General features: G+C 36.2%; 2 protein-coding genes across 2 annotated transcripts in view; both read left to right on the top strand.

The window, feature by feature from the left end:
- The window catches only part of LOC141898842 (uncharacterized), a 31,118-nt gene extending 11,516 nt beyond the window's left edge, over positions 1 to 19,602 (top strand). The window contains exons 2-11 of the mRNA XM_074784969.1: positions 14,893 to 15,051; positions 15,139 to 15,299; positions 15,557 to 15,651; positions 15,738 to 15,866; positions 15,966 to 16,095; positions 16,188 to 16,245; positions 16,337 to 16,469; positions 16,551 to 16,765; positions 16,941 to 17,050; positions 17,190 to 19,602. Coding sequence (XP_074641070.1) covers positions 14,893 to 15,051; positions 15,139 to 15,299; positions 15,557 to 15,651; positions 15,738 to 15,866; positions 15,966 to 16,095; positions 16,188 to 16,245; positions 16,337 to 16,469; positions 16,551 to 16,765; positions 16,941 to 17,050; positions 17,190 to 19,143 — 3,144 coding nt within the window. The 3' untranslated portion in view covers positions 19,144 to 19,602. The remainder of the gene's footprint in view (positions 1 to 14,892; positions 15,052 to 15,138; positions 15,300 to 15,556; positions 15,652 to 15,737; positions 15,867 to 15,965; positions 16,096 to 16,187; positions 16,246 to 16,336; positions 16,470 to 16,550; positions 16,766 to 16,940; positions 17,051 to 17,189) is intronic.
- On the top strand, positions 10,245 to 12,948 carry LOC141900347 (uncharacterized). The gene is made up of 3 exons (XM_074787199.1): positions 10,245 to 10,545; positions 10,630 to 10,803; positions 11,902 to 12,948. Exons 1-3 carry the CDS (start codon positions 10,303 to 10,305, stop codon positions 12,178 to 12,180), a joined length of 696 nt encoding a protein of 231 aa, XP_074643300.1. The 5' UTR covers positions 10,245 to 10,302; the 3' UTR covers positions 12,181 to 12,948.
- Positions 19,603 to 19,789: the final 187 nt, after the last annotated feature.

The following is a 19,789-nucleotide window of genomic DNA, read 5'->3' as shown; positions in this document are numbered from 1 at the left end:
GCTGTCATCGAATAAAGTAACGGTCCCATCGCGGTTGAATCGATAGGTTACATAATGACCACTATCTGCTGCGAAACCTCGATGCACAATAACTGCGGACAACCAGTAACACCGAGATGCATACTGCGGTGCGTCAGCACCCATGAATGATGTCATATCTAATATCGACGACGGCTTCACCGGGTCCATGTTCTTAAAAAGTGATCCGTCCTCATAGTTAATCCTGCAACGGGCCATATTTACGATCAGCGTTTTTGGCAGATTAATTATCTTTTGTATATATCTGACTTCTTCTGTTTCACGCTGACGCTGTGTTTCACAATGTGGACATGGGCATCGACAGTCTCTGCGTTCTTCCTCGAAGTAGCGCCGAATAGCCATCATTATATCATCATTCGGAATAGCGTAGCGACCTATCAATAATTCATTAAATTGTTGGTCATTGTTTATGTATTCGTGATGATGGTTCAAACGCTTACAGTAGGTTTTTGTGATAAAGCGAAGTTTATCCTGGCGATCGAACATCACAAGCAGTTTTGTCAATATTTGGCGTACAAAATCGTCACAATCAAACATAATACCGTTAGATACTCCAGGAAGGAGTTCATTAACACTTTCAATCAAGGTGTCCATAAATTCTCTTCCCACATACGGTTCATCAAACGTATCAGTACAAACCATTTGTATAATGCACGACAGTTGATCTTTAATCCGAAGGATTTTCCTTTGAACCACATCAGTTACCCGTTGCACAGGTCGCTCGACATCCATCGTCCGCAGAAATCCGGCATAACTTGTTGACAAAAATGCTTGTATTGCCGATATTAGCCAACATGTGTTTTTTATGTTCACGATGCCCCGTTTGCTAGAACCACGAATGAAAGTAGAGGTGCAACTGGAACAGCAGAATACGGCTGTTTCATCTGTAAAATTTTGCGTGTTGATGTCTGTTTTCATACATCGATAGTGAAACCAGTTGCCACAATAATCGCATTCCACCATAGGATCCCCATCGTTTGGTTCCTGGCAGTAGCAGTATTTAATATTCCCACTGTCTAAGCGATGGAAGACCGTTGGACGATAAAAGTCGGTATAACGTTTACGTTTATGCCGCGGTGGATTCCGTTTAAATTCTATGTTTTTTGTATTGATTGGTTCAACGTCTTGTTCGTTAATTGATGTCATCCGATTTGGTCCATTTATTTTTTCGTCATCGAGGACATAGGCCTGTCGGTTTCGCATGACTTCGTCATACGATGGAGGTTTTGCAGTTCTTTGTAGCTCCGCATATTGAGGTGGTGTCCTTACTTCCGGTGGTACTGTTATTTTAGGTGTAGATTCCCGTTCGGGTTCTTTTTTAGTCTCGCCGCTTGATTGTGGATTCGTTCTCAATATGTCGGCATACGTTGGCGAAAGTGATGAAATATCATTCGACGACTCTATATCGTTTCGCACTACTGATTCATTTGAGCATTCCATAGGCTCAATTTCCGATTCATCCAGCGAGCTATGTGTAGAAAAATCATTAGCGGGTGATTTCACTCGCTGGTTGGCCTTCAACTTATCGGCGTAGGTTGAGTGCACTATTTCACTATTCCTTTGCTCAACACATACAGGTGGTGTTTTTTCAGGCACAGCTCTAGATTCCATTTCCGGTTGACTTTTAGACCCACTGTTCGATTGTGGAGTAGCCTTCAATATGTCAGCATACGTTGGGGATATCAAGGAGGCTTTTGACCATAACGATGTTGCTGCATTCGATGTCAGCCGAATATACTCGGCCTTATTTTTTAATGCACCTTTATCAATTTCCTTGTCAATGCTGCTACTGCTGCCGTTGTTTCCGTCATCATCGCTTTCTTCAGAAGCGGCTAACAAAGAGGTTTGCATGGCTTTAACAATATCAGCATATGTTATCGGTGAGGATATGGTCGATTCTATGCAACTCGAATTCGATGAGCTGGTCAAATCAACTTCATTTTGAATGTTATTGCAGGATTCCTACAAATAAATATTACTATCAGTCACGGTGCAAGAAGTGCAGATCTGTTCGAAAAATACTTATTTTTTTGATAGATGGTGTATTGCTGCACTTTACCGAACTTTGATTGTGTACGGGGACACTGGTAGAACAATTCGAAACCTATATAAATGGCCTAAAATGATACCTTGTTTCTCATCTATAGAGGAAAACTGTATGCCCAAAAGTGACCAGGCAGGCAGCATTTTATTTTTATTTTTTCCATAAAAAGTATGAAATTTGACATATTTCCACCAGGCCGGCCTTTCTTTATTTTCATTTCAAAACTGTTTCCACTGAAATTTTTGAGATAAAAAAGATGTACAGGATATGGTTTTTAGAAGTTCTCACTGTTTGTCAAATACCATTATAGTATACTTGTAGGTCTAGTTTGATTTCCAGATGTTGGTTCATTCATATCTTCCTGTTTTCCCCAATTTTCGAGGGTACGTTAACTATTCAACTATTTTTCTAAATAGCCAGAATGGAAACAATAAGCAAGAGACTCTGCCTAGTTTAGCTGCCAAACCTTGGATCATTCCCAACTACCGAGGATTTTTCGCTCATGGCTACAAAGCGTTCTATAGAATAAGCTTTAGTAAATATCGAAGAAACGCCATTAGTATGGGGAGTTGGCGTGATTCAAACGCATGAAAATACTTATTTAGTGCCACGAATTAAATATCTAAAAGTAAATGAAATTATAAAAATCTCCAAATCCCAGACAAGAATCATCATCATTAGCATGAACCAAATATAAATTACCTTATATTTCCAATTTGAATCTGATTTTTAAATTTCAACTTCAAAAACATTTTTTTTAATTTCTTTATGAAACAAGAGTTTCGAAAGTCGAAATGATTGAGTGATTAAGTCGAAATGATCGAGTGTATTTCTGTTAAAAGCAAAGGTGTCCAGACTAATCTAGAAGTCTGGACACCAGTCGACGTTACGGGTTCTGGAACAACGGCGATTCTACCCAGGAGTGTTGGCGTAGGTTCAAGTCCCGACCTCACGCTATTTGGCATCTGATTTTAAACAAGTAAATTCATTACCATATACTACTTATATTGACCCACCCGGTCGGTTTTTATCTGCATCATAAAAATAAGAAGGTAATAGGCCCGGTCGGCAGCATTTATTTTTATGATTTTTGTCGTACTTTATGGGACTCGGTCGGAGAATGGGAAACAGGGTATCATTTTTTTGCCTTAAACTGAGAAAATGAAATAATCAATAAATTACTGGTGCAGGTTGATCAAAGGCGAAAACAACAGCAAAATACGCGAAGTTGAGTTTTATACCAAACATCATATAATTTACGGGTGAATAACCATGGACAGTGGTAATAACTAGCTTTCTTCAAGCATCAGAGAGGGGATTTAAAATCAGTGGTGATTTGGAGAGGGGATTATTTATTTTCAGCGCAGCACAAGAGCGCATTGTGCTGTCATCACTTTTGGAGTAATAACGCATGTGCATTGACTACGAATGCTGCGCAAAGGCTTAATTAACTACTTGTCATCGGCTTCTGCTAATTTATTGCCCACACCTTGCTATGATCACCTACAGGCCTACCAGTACTTGCGGTTACCAGTAGGTGGTTCTAAAGATATATGGAGATATCGTTTATTTTTGCACCAGGTATCTATGTGAACTGCTGGTGCAACGGCTATTCCGGTTAGCCCTAAAATATCAGTGGACAACAATCAAAAATGTCCTGAACATTAAAGATAACACTTAAAATTTAAGTTTCATCTTGAGTAATAAACATGATGCCTCTCCTTGCAAGTATTAGTTTGTATAGCCACAACATAAACACAGACGGAGGGATAATCGATTATCGGAGCGGATCTAGAATTTTAAAGTACTTAAAACTTTCTTTACCGATATTTCGCTATTTTATTTTACTTTCTATAACGTTGGACTGTGTCCTTTGAAATTCTTTACACGACTGACGCAATTTTATATACTTTTTTAGCTATTCTAGTTCTGGCGACAGGATGTCAGTGTTATTTTCATGATCACTACAAATTGTTACGGGAGACTTCATTCCTAGACTATAGATTTCTGTGCTGCATGATAATACGTATATTTTTTTTACTTTTTAGTTTAACTTTTAATCATTTCTCATCAATTTCTGTAGGGGTGGGTTCCAGGGAAGTAATAAGGGACTGTGTGCAATGTTACTTTGCGACCGATGATGCAGAGCCGCTACAACGACCATGCGGACGATAGGAATTGTTTGAAAATTTAAGAAAAATTTAGTGAGATTTCCACGAAGTTGAACAAAATTCCATTATATCATTAATAAATAATGCACATACAAAATACACTATAAACATTCTCATAACAATTATCTTGTTATGAGAACGTCAAGTACACATTTTAGTCACATCAAGAACCCCCTAGACATTTTTAGTTGCAACTGATACTTTTCTTGCTGTACAGGGCCTGAAGCTTTTTAGTTTCTTACAAACAATTTTTTGAAATATCATTTATATTTGTATTAAAAAAATGTTTGATAAAACGCGAAACATGGATTTAACAGCCTAGTCTACATATTGCGTTAGAAACATTTTATGAAATCAATTTTAAATTCAATATTCAATCGTATGAAGCAACCATCGGCCTTCCAGAGCACGCCAGGATCTCGTAATGTGTCAATCGTTTAGTATAGATAGGCGGTTATTACCGCGCGACAAATAGATGTATTTCAAGGGAGGTGGTGGGGGTGGAGGTTTTATCTTCTATATTTTCTTCGCAAATCAGCTGGAGTTTTTCTCAATTACACATGACTTATGCTTAATAACAGGTTACTATAAAGATATGAAACTTACCGGTAGCCAAGCCTTTCTTTGTAGATCAATTGGTTCCGGTTCTTGATTTTGTTGTGTATCATCGACCATGAGATTTGGATGGCGACGTATGTAATCGTACAATTTACGTCGTAATTTCGGGGTGTCTTTTTTGTATATAAAAATGGACATCAAACCCCAAGTTAAATCACCAAGAGAAATATTCGGAACACCATATTTTTGTATAGCCGCTTTTACCGTCTCCTCGTCTAGAGTGCAATGATTTGCATTGTGTAACCTCTTGTAGGCTTTTCTGGCCATGATTGCAGCTCCAAAATAATATACTTATATATAATCGCGATCTTCGAGGGTACAAGGTTTTACGCAAACTAACTTGCAGCGAAATTCTTTGATATTTTACTGAACTGAGTGCGTTTCAGTAAAGATCTGTACCGTTTATGGAATACCAGTATATATATATATATATATATATATATATATATATATATATATATATATATATATATATATATATAGACTATACACTTAAAGGAGGTGCCGCCCCAAAATGTATGTGGGAGTCTCCGAGTAATTTCATTCGCCTGAAATGAAACTCTTCCAGTGGTTGGTAGGCTACTGTAAACCTACAGTCAGCCCTTACAGTGTGTATTGTGTATCGATGGTGTATCTAACTATCCTCTATGAAATAACATGTATTCTAACTATGAACAAATCAATTCTTTATCACTTTAGAGAGGATAGGCTCAACAAAGTCCATTTTTCAAAAAGCTTCAGGTTTTAGTTTGAGAGAAAATTTTAGTTGAATCTCTAAATTTTGAATATTGCCGAAAGATGCATTTGTGTATTGAAATAATACAACAGATTATTGCACCGACATCATTAATTTTCAAGAAACCTCAGGTTTTACTTATAGAACAACATGCGCTTGACGTTTTAAGTAAAGGAAATTGGAACAACGCAACGCTATGTAATTATGTTATGCAATACTAAAGTATATATCCACGATGAAGAAAAATCAATCCACTTTTAGTATATCAATTTTAACAAAAATAGCGTTACCAACAAGATTATCGGTTGATGTTGGCAGCTTGGTGTTGCTGTAGGCTTGTCCATGGTTACATAATGTCCAATCATGGGCTTTAATACTCGTATTGGATGGAGTCAAAGATTGTTAAGACTGTGGTTACTGAGGTACCTCTCGCTGTTTTCTTCCTAGTTTTGCTTATTTGCTCCGTCACTAATCATGGGTGATGTAACATGTACCCAGTTCTTTTACTGTCCCCGGCGAAGCTATCTGACGCAACTGAAAATTTAATTTTAGTTTCAATCGAAATAGTAAAGTAAGATTATGAACTCAACGCAATGAGCTTGATTGCTCTTAGCTCAGAGCTATTCGGCGGGGCTATAATTGGCAAAATACTGTCATCTCATCGGAAAGCCATCTCAACGTTGCCATATGATCCGTCTACAGCTCTGGTCATGATCTAACGCCGCTTTTTTACGTCCCTTCGTATTAGCGTCCATTGGTCCATTACAGGATAAAACACATATTAGTAGAATCAAGGAGTATAATCTAGTTTATGACGTCCATTGTAGAATAAACGGATATTCAATAAAAAGTTGATATATACGTATAGATAGATACCGATAATTACTATGTGGAAAATTTCACCCAGTATGAAAGTGAATGCTGTATAAGTTAAATTTCTCCCGTTTATATTTAGGCCTATAGGGCCGATTCCACTATGTGTCTGCATTTTTTTAAAGTATAAATAACGAGTTCTTATGTCAAATTGGTGATAAAATGGGATTAGCAACCTCACTTTCAGGCTTATGTTCTTTGATGCGCTGACTAAAGATCACATTTTTATACTTTCTGAACAGCTTCTGCTAATGAGTAGTGAGAAAACATTCCCTCGGTAAAAATCCCCTAAATCATATGATAATTTCTTCGAATAAGGGGTTGTTGGAATTCATAGAATAAGTGAACTCTTAATTTGTAACATTTTTCAATTAGAACTGGAACATCGTCGAACGGTGGACTATTTTTACTTTGTGTTACATTTCACTGAGCGATGCGAAAAAAAAGAAATTTGAAATAATGCACTTAATATTTTAAACATTCTAAATTCAAGCAAGTGTCATTTTAACTGTGCGGTGACCTGTTTCAAACTTGCGATATGTTCGAGCTGTGCGATAACTTTGAGAATGTAGTATAAAGTAATTGGTATGTTGATGGTATCCTTATGTACACCGTACAATAAAATATAGATACATTGAATAAATAAATATGACTAAATCCGCCTTATAGTTATTGTTTCATACTCCGTTCAAAAGGTAGAGGATTTTTACCTAACTTAGAATAAGGGGCCTTTACCGCTAACCCTGCTAATGTACTGTGAGTGTATGCTTTTTTCTTTACTGGAAATTGCACCTGACCGTGGCTGTGTAGCCGGTCAGTGTGTAGTCAGTAGCCGGTTTTGCTTCCATATTTTATCACATTATATTCGATTGCGAAACTTTTTTATTTATCAACATTACACGGATTAGAGTGATTCTAAAATGAGTGATTCTAAAAATACGCGAAACAGAATCATCATTCATTTTGAATATTAGATAACCCCGTTGCCATGTGATGTAATAGTTTCCAGTTAGGCGTCATTTTGAGGTGGTCCCACAGGTACCGTTGTTGGATAGATTTATTTATTTTTTTAAGTAAAACCTTTGGCACGATTTATTGTCGTCCATCCCCCCTCTGACACCAAAATTATCGTTTGAAAGGCGACAATTTCTATTTTCTGGCGCCTGTAACTGGAAACTTCCCTATTTGAAAAGCAGCACGGTACATAATCAGTGTCCAAAACAATTAATGAAATAATCTAGACTGCAGTTATTCTGTCATCATACATTTGTCTCGCTAAATGGTATTTATATATTTACTACTAGCTTAAGCCTAAAAAAATTGATACCTTGTTTCCCCGCTCTGCTGAGCTTAGAAGTTGACCCGGCCGGCCGCCTATCTACCCTATACATTACTTTTTTTTAAAAATCGTGATCAATTTTACCATAACAAACCCAGCAGCTCTAGAAATGAACTGTTTACTAATTTTATCAAATTTTACAAAAATTGACCCGGCCGCTGCGGAGAAACAAGGCATCATTTTTGTTTACTCGAGGAACAAGGACGGGTTTATCATGATTGAATTTGAGTTGATTATTTTTTTTTCTCGTGTGGAAACCATGGATATGTTTTCATCTCGACATTGTACCCATATTCAACTTGACTTGATTTGGGTGGTCGGTTACATATATTATGCTTTAGTCGAAGTAAATGATAGGAAAAACTTTATCTCGAGCCAGGTAATTTGTATCAACTAACAAATCAAAATAGGCTCTGAAAACAGATAGCTATAAGTGTGTAAAAAGTTACGATAATCTTCTACCCAGTCACTCTCTTTTGCGGATGCATCCATATTACATAGTTTGAATCTAATTCAGACGAAGAATCATCATGTAAAGACTGTAATATGATGTACATCGGCGAAACGGGACGTAATCTTAGTCAGCGTATTAAAGAACACAACATAGATATCCGCAACCAAAAGCCTGAGAGTGGAATAGCAAATCATGTCTTTACAACTAATCACCAATTTGACTTTCAGAATTCGAAACTTATTTATCCTTGTAAAGATATTAATAAGAGACACATAGTGGAATCAGCCCTAATATGTAAACTTTCGAAATCCAATTTATCTACTAATTTAAATACTGGTTTTTCTCCACATAACCAATTATTATCCAGACACATCAATTCTTTATTAGATTTGGGTTAATGTCACTATGTGTCACTCTGTTATCGCCACCCTCTTCAGTCCACTTCACTTAGTTACATAATTTGTTTTTACTCTGAACTGTTTAGAATTGCTGTGGTTTCCACGGTACCCCTTGGTGTTTTATTGCTTGGTCTGTTTATCTTTAGTTTTGACACACTGCTTCTATTTTAGATCCTGTGAGTTTATATGCTTTGTAACTTGTTTTTCTGGTCATTCCACCTGATGATGGCTGTTAGTCAACAGCCGAAACGTTGTGGTTTCGTAATAATAAATTTGATCATATAATTTTAAATTCGAAGTGTGAGATTTCTTCATTTATCATCGCTGATATTTATAATGAATTTGTCAACCAAATCATTTGCATTATAAACTGACTTGTGTAATATCAGGGAGGTGGGAGTGAACTCCCACCTCCCTGGTAATATTAAAGAACTGAGTGGTTGGAGATGCAAGTTATGTGTGTGTAGTTATTCACTCTTGGTGGACGCTGGGCTGCAGTGGGTCAGCACATCTGTGATGGATCATTTGTGTAGCAGCTATCTGACAGCTCACAGCAGTAGCTGCTCTTTGATGTGGAGAAAAAGCCGCACGTCAACTCATTATGAATAGACTTCACATCGTGTTTGTCTTTGTGTTTGTTTTGATCATTGCGCGCAGTGGGTGACGTCACGCGGAGCGTCCAAACTTAAATGGTCCAAAAGTCTACGAAACCATGAAATCGATACTAAAACATATAAACGACCATTCATTTGGCACCAAAAACTTGTTCATGCGTAGCGTACAGACCGCCCCCAACCCGTGACGAAATTTCGCCACAAGGGTAAAGGAGCATGGAACTTAACCTTCAGCGATAAAAGAACATTTAACATCATGTGGAAATCGTACATCGAACTTCTGGCAGAAGTGACTTTGAAATCACCATCAAACAGGCATAAAATCCGAAAAACCAAGTATCAACTAACACGAATTTCACGCCTGCACGACATTCTTTGTAATTAGTAGTACACTATCAATATTCATAAGGACTATACAGTATAAATGTTTTTATACTAGGCATAGATTGTATCTATTCCTCACATTTCGCTGTGTTTTATCGGTCCGCACTTCTCATCTGAGAGTGTCAGCTAATCTCAAATAGACATTCCCATTAAACAGCATGTGTAGGTGAAATAGAATGTTATATTCCAATTTCGCTGTGTTTTATCGGTCCGCACTTCTCATCTGAGAGTGTCAGCTAATCTCAAATAGACATTCCCATTAAACAGCATGTGTAGGTGAAATAGAATGTTATATTCCATCATTTTCAACGCTTTGGTTATGCGGCAAAATAAATGAACAATATACTTCTTTGAACCTAACAATTATTATCCTGATCTTGAAATTATTAAGTGGCTAACTAAAACGTTGGGATTTTTCCACTACATCCTCATTATTCAATCATACGTACATGTAACATTGAATCTTTAAACAAAACTACTTCATGGACGTATAAACATTTTTATAAATCATTGATATTATATAATCTTATGTTGCTTAACTATCAGTTGCGTAAGCAAAAGTGACTGCTCTACCTAGTTTAAGGCGCACAACAATTTCAAACCAGTTCTTACCAGATTATTACCCGGTTTACATGAGCGCGCACACATTCAAAATGAAAACGATACTTTTAAGTGATAGCATGGGTCGTTTTTTCCCGGAATCGAAAAATCATAAGACACATTTTTGGCCAGGAATAGGCATTGACGTAATGCGTAGAATCGTCGGTGAGAAAATAATTGACGACATAAAATACGCGGACGTTCTCATAGTATGGGTCGGAACTAACGATTTAAACGAAAATGTTCAACCAAAGGATATAGTAAAGGCATACCAGGTTAGTTACTCAACAGTTTATGCAGAAAATTACAGAAAATTCAAATGACTAAATGACGAATGACTAAATTCCTCTTGATACTAGTTTTTTTTAGGTTATCTCGCGCTGATGATGCCATCAACCAAAATCCTTCTGTTGCCGATATTTCCACGAAATGATTCAAAGGTGAAGGATCAGAAGCGGAAGAAAGTTAATAGGTTAACGAAGAAGCTTCTGCGCGAACCCAGGTTCAAAAGGGTTTCCTTCATGAAAACTGAGGTAAATATATATATTCATGAAATGTATACCGTAAACTAATACCATGTTACAGTTGCCAGCCACCATTTTGTTAGGGTACTTTCATTTGTCCTCTATTGTTTGGTAATTATTTCTATTTTAAATATTATTTGTGATGTGTTTTATCATATTTCATTGGCCTGTAGGTGGATTTTGACATTTTGGCAGCATTCAAACATTTCTAGTGTTTCTCAAATTCGCAACAATGCGACATGAGAATGATAAAAAAACCCGTGGCCAGTTTTTGCCACATGCGTAGGGATTCGAAGTTCGTTATTTTTTGTATCTCAGCACGGCCCCTGGACTGGCCAGACAAAAAAAACTTGTTTTTTACTCCCTGTATACTACTCGACCAATAATTCGAGTAAAACGAGTAAAAATCTGTAACTGATGGAATTGAATGACACCTTCCATGATTCTGGGGATTATTTCTGATTAAAGGCAAGAACATGGGTAAAAAACTTCCTTGTTTTTATTTGAGGTCCGATTTTCCTAAAAATTTGAGGGTAAATCAATCTAGTTATAAGAAACGAATTAAAAATTTATCATATTTCCTTTTTACCCAGTAAACAAGTTTTGCTCCGAGTAAAAACCATTGCCGGTGAAGGCAATTAATTAACAACAGCTTACAAGATAAAAAACACACAGCTGTTATGTTTACATAATTCAGCAGGCTTGTGGTCAGTGAGTTGATAACTAAGAAGCTCCTCCTCCAAAGTCAATCAAAGTTTGAATTTGCTACGAAAATGAAGAATTCAAAATTACTCCTTATTTGCTGGTTTCTAGAGTATTTTTGACTTTTGCAATCATTTATCATCTATAATTGCTCGTAGATTTTAGATAACTGAAAACAAACAAGATACGTATTCCCATGGTTTGAATGCTCCTTACATGGCAAAATTCACCTACAAACCAATTAAATATGATAGAACACATCACAAATAATCCTTTAAAAAGAGAAAAAAGTTATCTAACAATAGAGGACAAAGTTTAGTACCGTACGCTAACAAAAAGGCGGCTAACATCTGTAAAATGGTATATTTTCATAGCCTGCATTTTGATTGTGTTGTCTCATTTCAGCGTATTTTCGAAACGAGTCAGAAACGCAAAAACAAAGGAGATCAATTCTCTGTCAAACAAGAATTTTATCGTTTGGATGGGTTGCATTTAAATGATCGTGGAATAGAACGCCTGCATCGTTATATTATGCAATACATCAAGGAAAATCTGTCAGCTGACCCCAGAAGTAAGATCGCGGAACGAGTGGAGAGGGCTAATATTGCGCACGGACTATGTACCGAGGAGACACCGGGGGATCGAAGTTTTGATTTTGAAGAACCAGATGTTTCGATAGATTAGACTTTAAAATCGAAGAATTCTAGTTCATTACACCTACACATCCTGACGTTTCTGATCACACTCCCGGCCCTGCGTTAATGGATTCGGAGCCACTTTTTATCAGGATCGTGAACCACGGATTTTGATGGCAGCGAAGTACACAATATATTAAAGAACTATATATATATAACATTGCAGCTATCATGTAATTGAATTTCCATCAATAAAGTGTTTTTTCCTGGGGTCTAAAGCTCGCGTCAGGTTTTGGTGCGGGACACTCTTTTACTTAAGTGATCTCTTTTTGGAAAATGTTTAATTTTTTCAGCTAGATATATGATCTTTTTTAGGAAAATGATTTTATTTTTTTCAGCTCAATATATGTTGTATATGATGGCTATTATATGAATGTCCCCAAGGACGGGAACGTAGATTGAGGGGAGGGGAATATTATGATTTGGGTTTCACTTTTTTAGAAATAAATTGAATGAATAATACAACGTATTATATGATACGCTAGGACATTAGACTGGGAGAACTACGATTATTGAAAATAAGAATAATAGAGTGTATATAGTATAGTTAATGGATTATTATTATTATTAGACTAGAATAACTCTTGAATATTGGCCTTAAGCCTGGGGGAAAGTGCTCATCAGTGTGAACACTTAAAGACTAGTTTGGATAACAATTCAAGCAAAGCAATTATTCCGACACATTGACACTAAAACCTCTCAGCCTCTTGAAACTAAAAAGTTTACATTATACGGATTCTTTTATATTCAATAAAGAAAAAACATAAAACGGAACGCGAGCTTTTATTTGGATTTATTTTTGGAAGTATCGGAAAGTACAATGTACTTGGTATAAGTCATTATCTACATTTGCCAGAATTGATTTGTTCACAGTTCAATTCAAACCCCCATTTTGCGACTTAAACGGAAAACCTAGCAACAGAAAAGTCATCAGAGGAGCGGATACACGTTGGCATAACCAACATTTCACTTTCTGCACGTTTTTGTTGAGGCAGTAATATGCGCACTGCTGATTCTAAATCAAAACATAGGTGCAAAATACTAAACTTATGAAAGAGGGCGATTTTGATTAATAGACTACATCGACATAATTTCCAGTGAATATCGCTAAACCGTTTATCAATATGTTCGTATTTTCAATATTTTCATCAATCATCTTGTTTTAGAGAAATTTAATTTTGAAATTTAAATTTTTGAATATTCGCGCAATGATGCTTCGAGTATTGAAATAACACCAATTCTTACTATAAACCAATCAATGCAAAGACATCTTATTTACATCAACTTGAAGAATAGAGTCATCTTATTGATATAATCGTTTTTTCAGGAAACCCCAGGTTTTAGTTTTAGAGAAATTTGAGTTTGAATTTTTAAATTTTGAATATCGCGCAATGATGCAATCGTGTGTCGCAATAACAGGCAATCTAACTATGAACAAATCAATGCACAGACATGCGCTTTACATCAACTCAGGACTACAGTTTGCTTATTAATATACTTACTTTTCAGGAACCCTCAGGTTTTAGTTTAAGAGAAATTTGATTTTGAAATTTAAATTTCTGAATATCGCGCCATGATGCAATCGTGTATTGAAATGACGCGTTTTTTTTACTATGATCAAATCAATGCACAGACATCTGCCTTACATCAACTTAAAGAATAGAGTTTGCTTATTAATATACTTAATTTTCAGGAACCCTCAGGTTTTAGTTTTAGAGAAATTTAATTTTGAAATTTAAATTTCTGAATATCGCGCCATGATGCAATCGTGTATTGAAATGACGCGTTTTTTTACTATAATCAAATCAATGCACAGACTTCTGCCTTGAATCAACTTAAAGAATAGAGTTTGCTTATTAATATACTTAATTTTCAGGAACCCTCAGGTTTTAGTTTGAGAGAAATTTAATTTTAAAATTTAAATTTCTGAATATCGCGCCATGATGCAATCGTGTATTGAAATGACGCATTTTTTTACTATGATCAAATCAATGCACAGACATCTGCCTTAAATCAACTTAAAGAATAGAGTTTCCTTATTAATATACTTGATTTTCAGACAGCCTCAGGTTTTAGTTTTAGAGAAATTTGATTTTGAAATTTAAATTTCTGAATATCGCGCCATGATGCAATCGTGTATTGAAATGACGCGTTTTTTATTATGATCAAATCAATGCACAGACATCCGCTTTACATCAACTTAAAGAAAAGAGTTTCCTTAATATTATACTCGATTTTCAGAAAGCCCCAGGTTTTAGTTTGAGAGAAATTTGAGTTTGAATTTTTAAATTTTAGATATCGTGGAATGATGCAATCGTGAGTTGAAATGATACCTGAACAAATCGATGCACAGACATTTACTTTATATATCTACTTGAACAATCGAGCCTACTCAGTAATATACTCAGTTTTTACGAAACCTGGAGTTTTTGTTTCAGAGAAATTTGAGTATCAGTATCCGATGCTATATACTAACGTTTACGTTAGTTATCATCGCTCCGTCATGTTAAGTTATACATTTCATGTCAACCAGTATCTACAGGCAGCTATACAGTGTGTACACACTATATCTGAATACGAGGCTGGAATAACAGGCTCACTTCACGTAGGTGCTTGCGCCTCAAAAAAATTGTCTTGGACGTCGACAATGACATACACAATCTGGCAAAAATTGAAGAAAAAAGTTTTTTCTATTTTTCAGAGACACAAGTTTATCCGAGGACTTATACCCCTAGAAAGTTTCCAGAGATCAAGACATTACTTTAAGTCTGCTGCAGAGTGTACATCACGTGCCATCGTATCGTTAGATTTATGTGACATACCCCTGAAATCTGTAAAACAAGCTACTCAGTTGGAAGGGGTAAGTTATTTGACAGCTTTCAATTTCAAATGCAGATTTCAAAGCCATATTCCATTTGTGTGAAAGCTATGAGAATGTTTCATTCAGATTGGAAATGTATTAGCTGATAAACTGAAAGACATTTGCAACGATAAAGACAAGTATGCTGCAGATCCACCTGGACAAGGAAGATTTGTATCATCAGCACCTGCATTGTTATTAACTCTGTTGAATATGAAAGAAGATAGATTAAAATCGACTAGTGAGCCGTGAGTTTGAAAAACCTTGATAAATATCTGGGGCTAGTTACTGGTACTCAAAATTTGCTTAAAGATTACGAGCGGATAAATTCAATAGTGACAATGGACTTTGGATTGTGTCACTATGTCATTGTTTTTTCTATCCACTGGTTAACTCTTATTAACCAACTTTTGAGCAACTGGTCTTTAACTGAAATTGCAAAAACTGTGGTTATTATGTGGATAATGTAATGTAACGTATAACATCATTTTGTTTACCTTTTTAGGTCATCTAAGAAAGTTTATGCGGTGTCAGAAGCATCATTGTGTAAGGTAGCGGCACAACTTTGCGAAGAGAAGTTTTTACCTGCTGATTCTACTGGTAAGTAATCAATTTCGATTCTACTAATCTACATCATTGAACCAATCAACTTCTTGTGACATCCCCAAAAATCTCTCATTCTATAGGGTTTTGTATTGCAACTTGGAGGCTTAACATCCTTTGTTCCCGTGGTATGGTGAAAAAAAGAACTGTCAATAAAAAGCCAGTTTATGAATTGTTACCGTATGGAGAACAAGTAGCTCTTCATTTAAGAGGTAATTTCGTCTAACCATCTCATTTAATTTGCCATATTTAATCACGACCCATTATAAGTTTGAAGAGTCAATTACACTCTTAACCCTCTTTTTTCACAGGGGAGACTTCGCAGCCCGTTGGTACAAGTCCTCTCAAGAATAAACGTTTACAACCAAGCCCCAGAAAATTACAGGATGTTAATCACTTTCTTGATGCTTTGTACACGAATGATACTGGTCAGGATGATGGGTGAGCATTCATTACCGCTTCTTTTGAAATTTAAGGTTTCGCTATTTCAGTAATAAAAATCTTATATATTTCTGTATATATTTCATTTTTAGTGTAATCCTACTGGTAGATACTCAAGAATGGGGTGGAGATGCTATTGGATTATCACAAGTGCGTTGTGTGAGAAATTAAGAAGATAATGAGATGCTTAAATCATATTTGTTAATCCTTTGTGCATGCTATTGTAAATTTTAATTTCTAGCTTACACGGATGATTGACCAAACTTCACTAACGTATCGAACAAAACGGTTAAAAACTGGTGATTATCAATGGATTTACAGATATAAGGGAATAGAATATTGTCTTCCATTCCTAGTTGAACGTAAACGTGGAGGTAATTATTTCAAGGATTTACGATGAACAAAATAACTTACACATCAACAACGTATTTTAAATTTGTGGCCTTTTGTTATAGATGATCTTGCCAATAGTATTGTCGACGGGCGGTTTTTTAGTCAAATTGATAAGATGAAAGCTTGGTCCAATGAATTTGTTGCAAACAAGGGCATTGAAATGAATGGTAAAGTGAAATATTTAATCGAAGGTGACCTGGAGCGGTATGTAGTTCGCTGTCAGGATGGCTGTCAAGGCGTGGGTAAATGTGGCAATCCCCCAGTCGACGCTTTACAGGTTAGTACCAGTTAGGCTATAGATCATCGTATATTCCACAGAAAAATTTTATGTGTATTGCCCACATCAGAAAATATAGCTACCTCCGTAAATGCTACATTTACATCTGTAGTAAATGATGACAGTGTCTGTACCATATTTCTCTGCCATGCACCAGCATTTGATTTTCTTATAGGAGATAATTGAAGATCTTGACTGCAGCACTGATTTCTCCGTGATTCGGACACAAGATATCCAAACAACTGTTGATGTGCTTGTTATGCTAACTGCTGATATCAAACAAAGGTAACATAATGATCTTGGTTGTCGTTTGAGCTGGCTACCATTATTTTCATGGTTCAGATTAAAGATAATTGTTCATCGTTAAAGGTTTTCACACAAAATCACATTTAATCTTAGTGTCTGAATTCTCTCTTCAATTTAGGATGAATACTGGTGATTTTGATGTGCTATTTCCCAATGGATTTCAACTAAAAGACACTGTGGGAAGTAAAGAAAATAACAATAATAATCCAGGAGTTTCTGATGAATGGGTGAATTACGATGGTAAAAATGTTTTAAACGTATCTCGCAAGATGTCAACCAAATCAGCAGCTCTTGGGAAACAACAAAATTCAGCCGAAGATTCAGCCGAAAATACCAATTTTCAGCAAAGTTCTGTTGAAAGGAATATGTTTAAGTCTAATGTGACAAGTACCGTCTCTAAAGAGGAACTTGATACACCAGGTGGCCTTAGTTCTCCCCATAGACAAACCATTGAAGTGAAAACTTCTTATATTCAATCATCTTTGCAACATAACTGCTGTGAAGAAGAATCAAAATTAACGGCAACTAGTACAGCTGACGGCTCCATTAGTGGCAAAGAACAATTGAGTGACTACCATTGTAATGCACCGGCTACAGACAGTACGACTGATTTAACATCAAACTCATTAAATGATGTTACTCATGATCTGGATGGCGTTGAGAGTGCAAATGGTGAAGTAATTAGAGAAAATGTGCTTCAGAGCAGTTGCCAAAAAAATAAACTCTCATATAATAACCATATTGATAGCGGATCATCTGTTCTTGATTATGATCAAATAGTATTGCATAATGATATGAATCAAAAACCAGCTCCAAAAAGAAAGAACTCTGAAACTGATCCATATACTGATTTATTTGAAAGTGATGACGATCTTTTCATTGGATCGAAATCGGGTGCAAAACGAAAAATTAAACCGATGGATAATACAGGTGACTCATCATTATCATCTCATCTAGATTCGGACATGAAAAAGTCAAAATTTGTGGGTACTTCTGCTGTCAGCCCTAGTGTAGAAACATCAACTGCTGAACCAGTGGCGAATATTGAAGCATTTGTGGTGACACCTGCTGAACAAGATCTCCCTGAAACGACTTGCAATGAGAGTAATGTGATTGTAGTTGCTGCTGAAATTCATAGTCATCCAGCTAAAAGTGACTCAACGAATAAAGCCTCAGCACTGAAACCTACTAAAATGTGGAGGCAACATCAACTTATGGATAGCAGTGAATTAGATCGAATTGAAGAAGCCCCAATTGTAAGAACTCCTCGCAAAGTATGGCCGAATATAAGAGATGACATATCTCCCAATTGGACAGAGCATCGTTCAGTTTTGGATGACAACTCTCCCCCCAAACAGACTGCAGGGAAATCACAGGCTGTTAAGGATTTATACGATATGAAACCAGTGAATGATTTATATCTTGGGGATGAAGAGCGCTCTCCTTCAATGTCGCCAATTTTGACGCCTTCAAAATTTGCTCTCCCCCTGTCATCAACTTTGGGTACTCCTCGCAAAAGAGAAATAAACTTTTCAGATATATTGAAACAAGACGTTATTCCAACTGGAAATAAACAATCTCCAGTGTCACTTGGTAAGCATCGAAGTGAACCAGTTGAGATTGATTCAGATGACGATTCATTGCCTGATATCAGTCCCTCGAAATCCACTGATTCATCACCAGACAATTTGTCTCACGATAAACACATCGGACTATCTAACAAAAGAAAATCAACAGAATCTCCAACAAATAAATTACAATCTGAAGAGGCTATTACTAGATCCGTCGAAAATAAGACACCACCTTCAGTTTTGTCAGCGCCGAAATTTGAATCGAATCCCCATATTTCTCCAATGGATACAGGAGTTGAGGCAGAATCACAACAAACATCGTCATCATCATTCAACGAATACAGATCACCAAGTAAGACTAGTGATAAATGGAAGCATGAAATTGAAACTATACATTGCATTGTTCCGCAGGCAACTCTTGAAGAGATGGCCCGTGCATTGGAAATACATTTCGGGAATGTCGAGAATGCAATTGGTATGTTGCTGGATGAGTATATGTAGGGGAGTAACAAATGCACATTTATCAAGACAATCGTGTGCAATATTGAAATAACCTGTAGATTATGAATTTTAACTCAAATCCTCGAGTCAAACTCACTGTATTCATTATTATTGCTTTGAAATAATGTTATTTTCAACCTGTTTTGGACTTCAGTCTCCTCAGAGGGCTATTGCGTTCACTTGTCATATGTTGTCCATCTACAGGTAGAATCTAGTTTTGGTGGGCATGGTGTTCCTAGGTAGTACATAAGTACAGCACCAGTACATGTAAAAAGGGATATTGTTGCTGTATTTTGCCGTTAATGTTGTAGATGTTGAGGTAGAATGCACCATTGTTTCGGGTTTAATTTTTATAGTTCAATGTTCTTTTCATTTTATTTCCTGGGACATTTTTAAGTGAATCTTTTTAAAAAAGAATCTTTTTAATACCTAGTGCCAATTGTGTTCACTATCTCCTGATGTGTAGATATTATGTACATGTGTATATATGAATGAAAGATAATGACATTATTGATATAAAAAATTATGAAAGTTTATGGTTATACTGACTGAATGAGGATTTTATGTTGGAAGTCTTTTATTCTGATTGGAGACCAGCTAAATGACATCCGGAAACCAGAGATTTTAAATATCATTTTACAATCAA

The sequence above is a fragment of the Tubulanus polymorphus genome, chromosome 2 (assembly GCF_964204645.1).
Source record: "Tubulanus polymorphus chromosome 2, tnTubPoly1.2, whole genome shotgun sequence".
NCBI lineage: Eukaryota > Metazoa > Nemertea > Palaeonemertea > Tubulaniformes > Tubulanidae > Tubulanus > Tubulanus polymorphus.
The sequence above is the reverse complement of the archived record's forward strand: the minus strand, read 5'-3'. Positions and strand labels throughout refer to the sequence as shown.

Excerpts from the sequence above, each read along its gene's own strand:
- LOC141900347 (XM_074787199.1), top strand. The coding sequence starts at position 10,303 with ATGAGCGCGCACACATTCAAAATGAAAACGATACTTTTAAGTGATAGC. Across the intron at positions 10,546-10,629 it reads ATATAGTAAAGGCATACCAG|TTTTTTTTAGGTTATCTCGC; the intron begins GTTAGTTACTCA and ends TCTTGATACTAG. Across the intron at positions 10,804-11,901 it reads TTTCCTTCATGAAAACTGAG|CGTATTTTCGAAACGAGTCA; the intron begins GTAAATATATAT and ends GTCTCATTTCAG.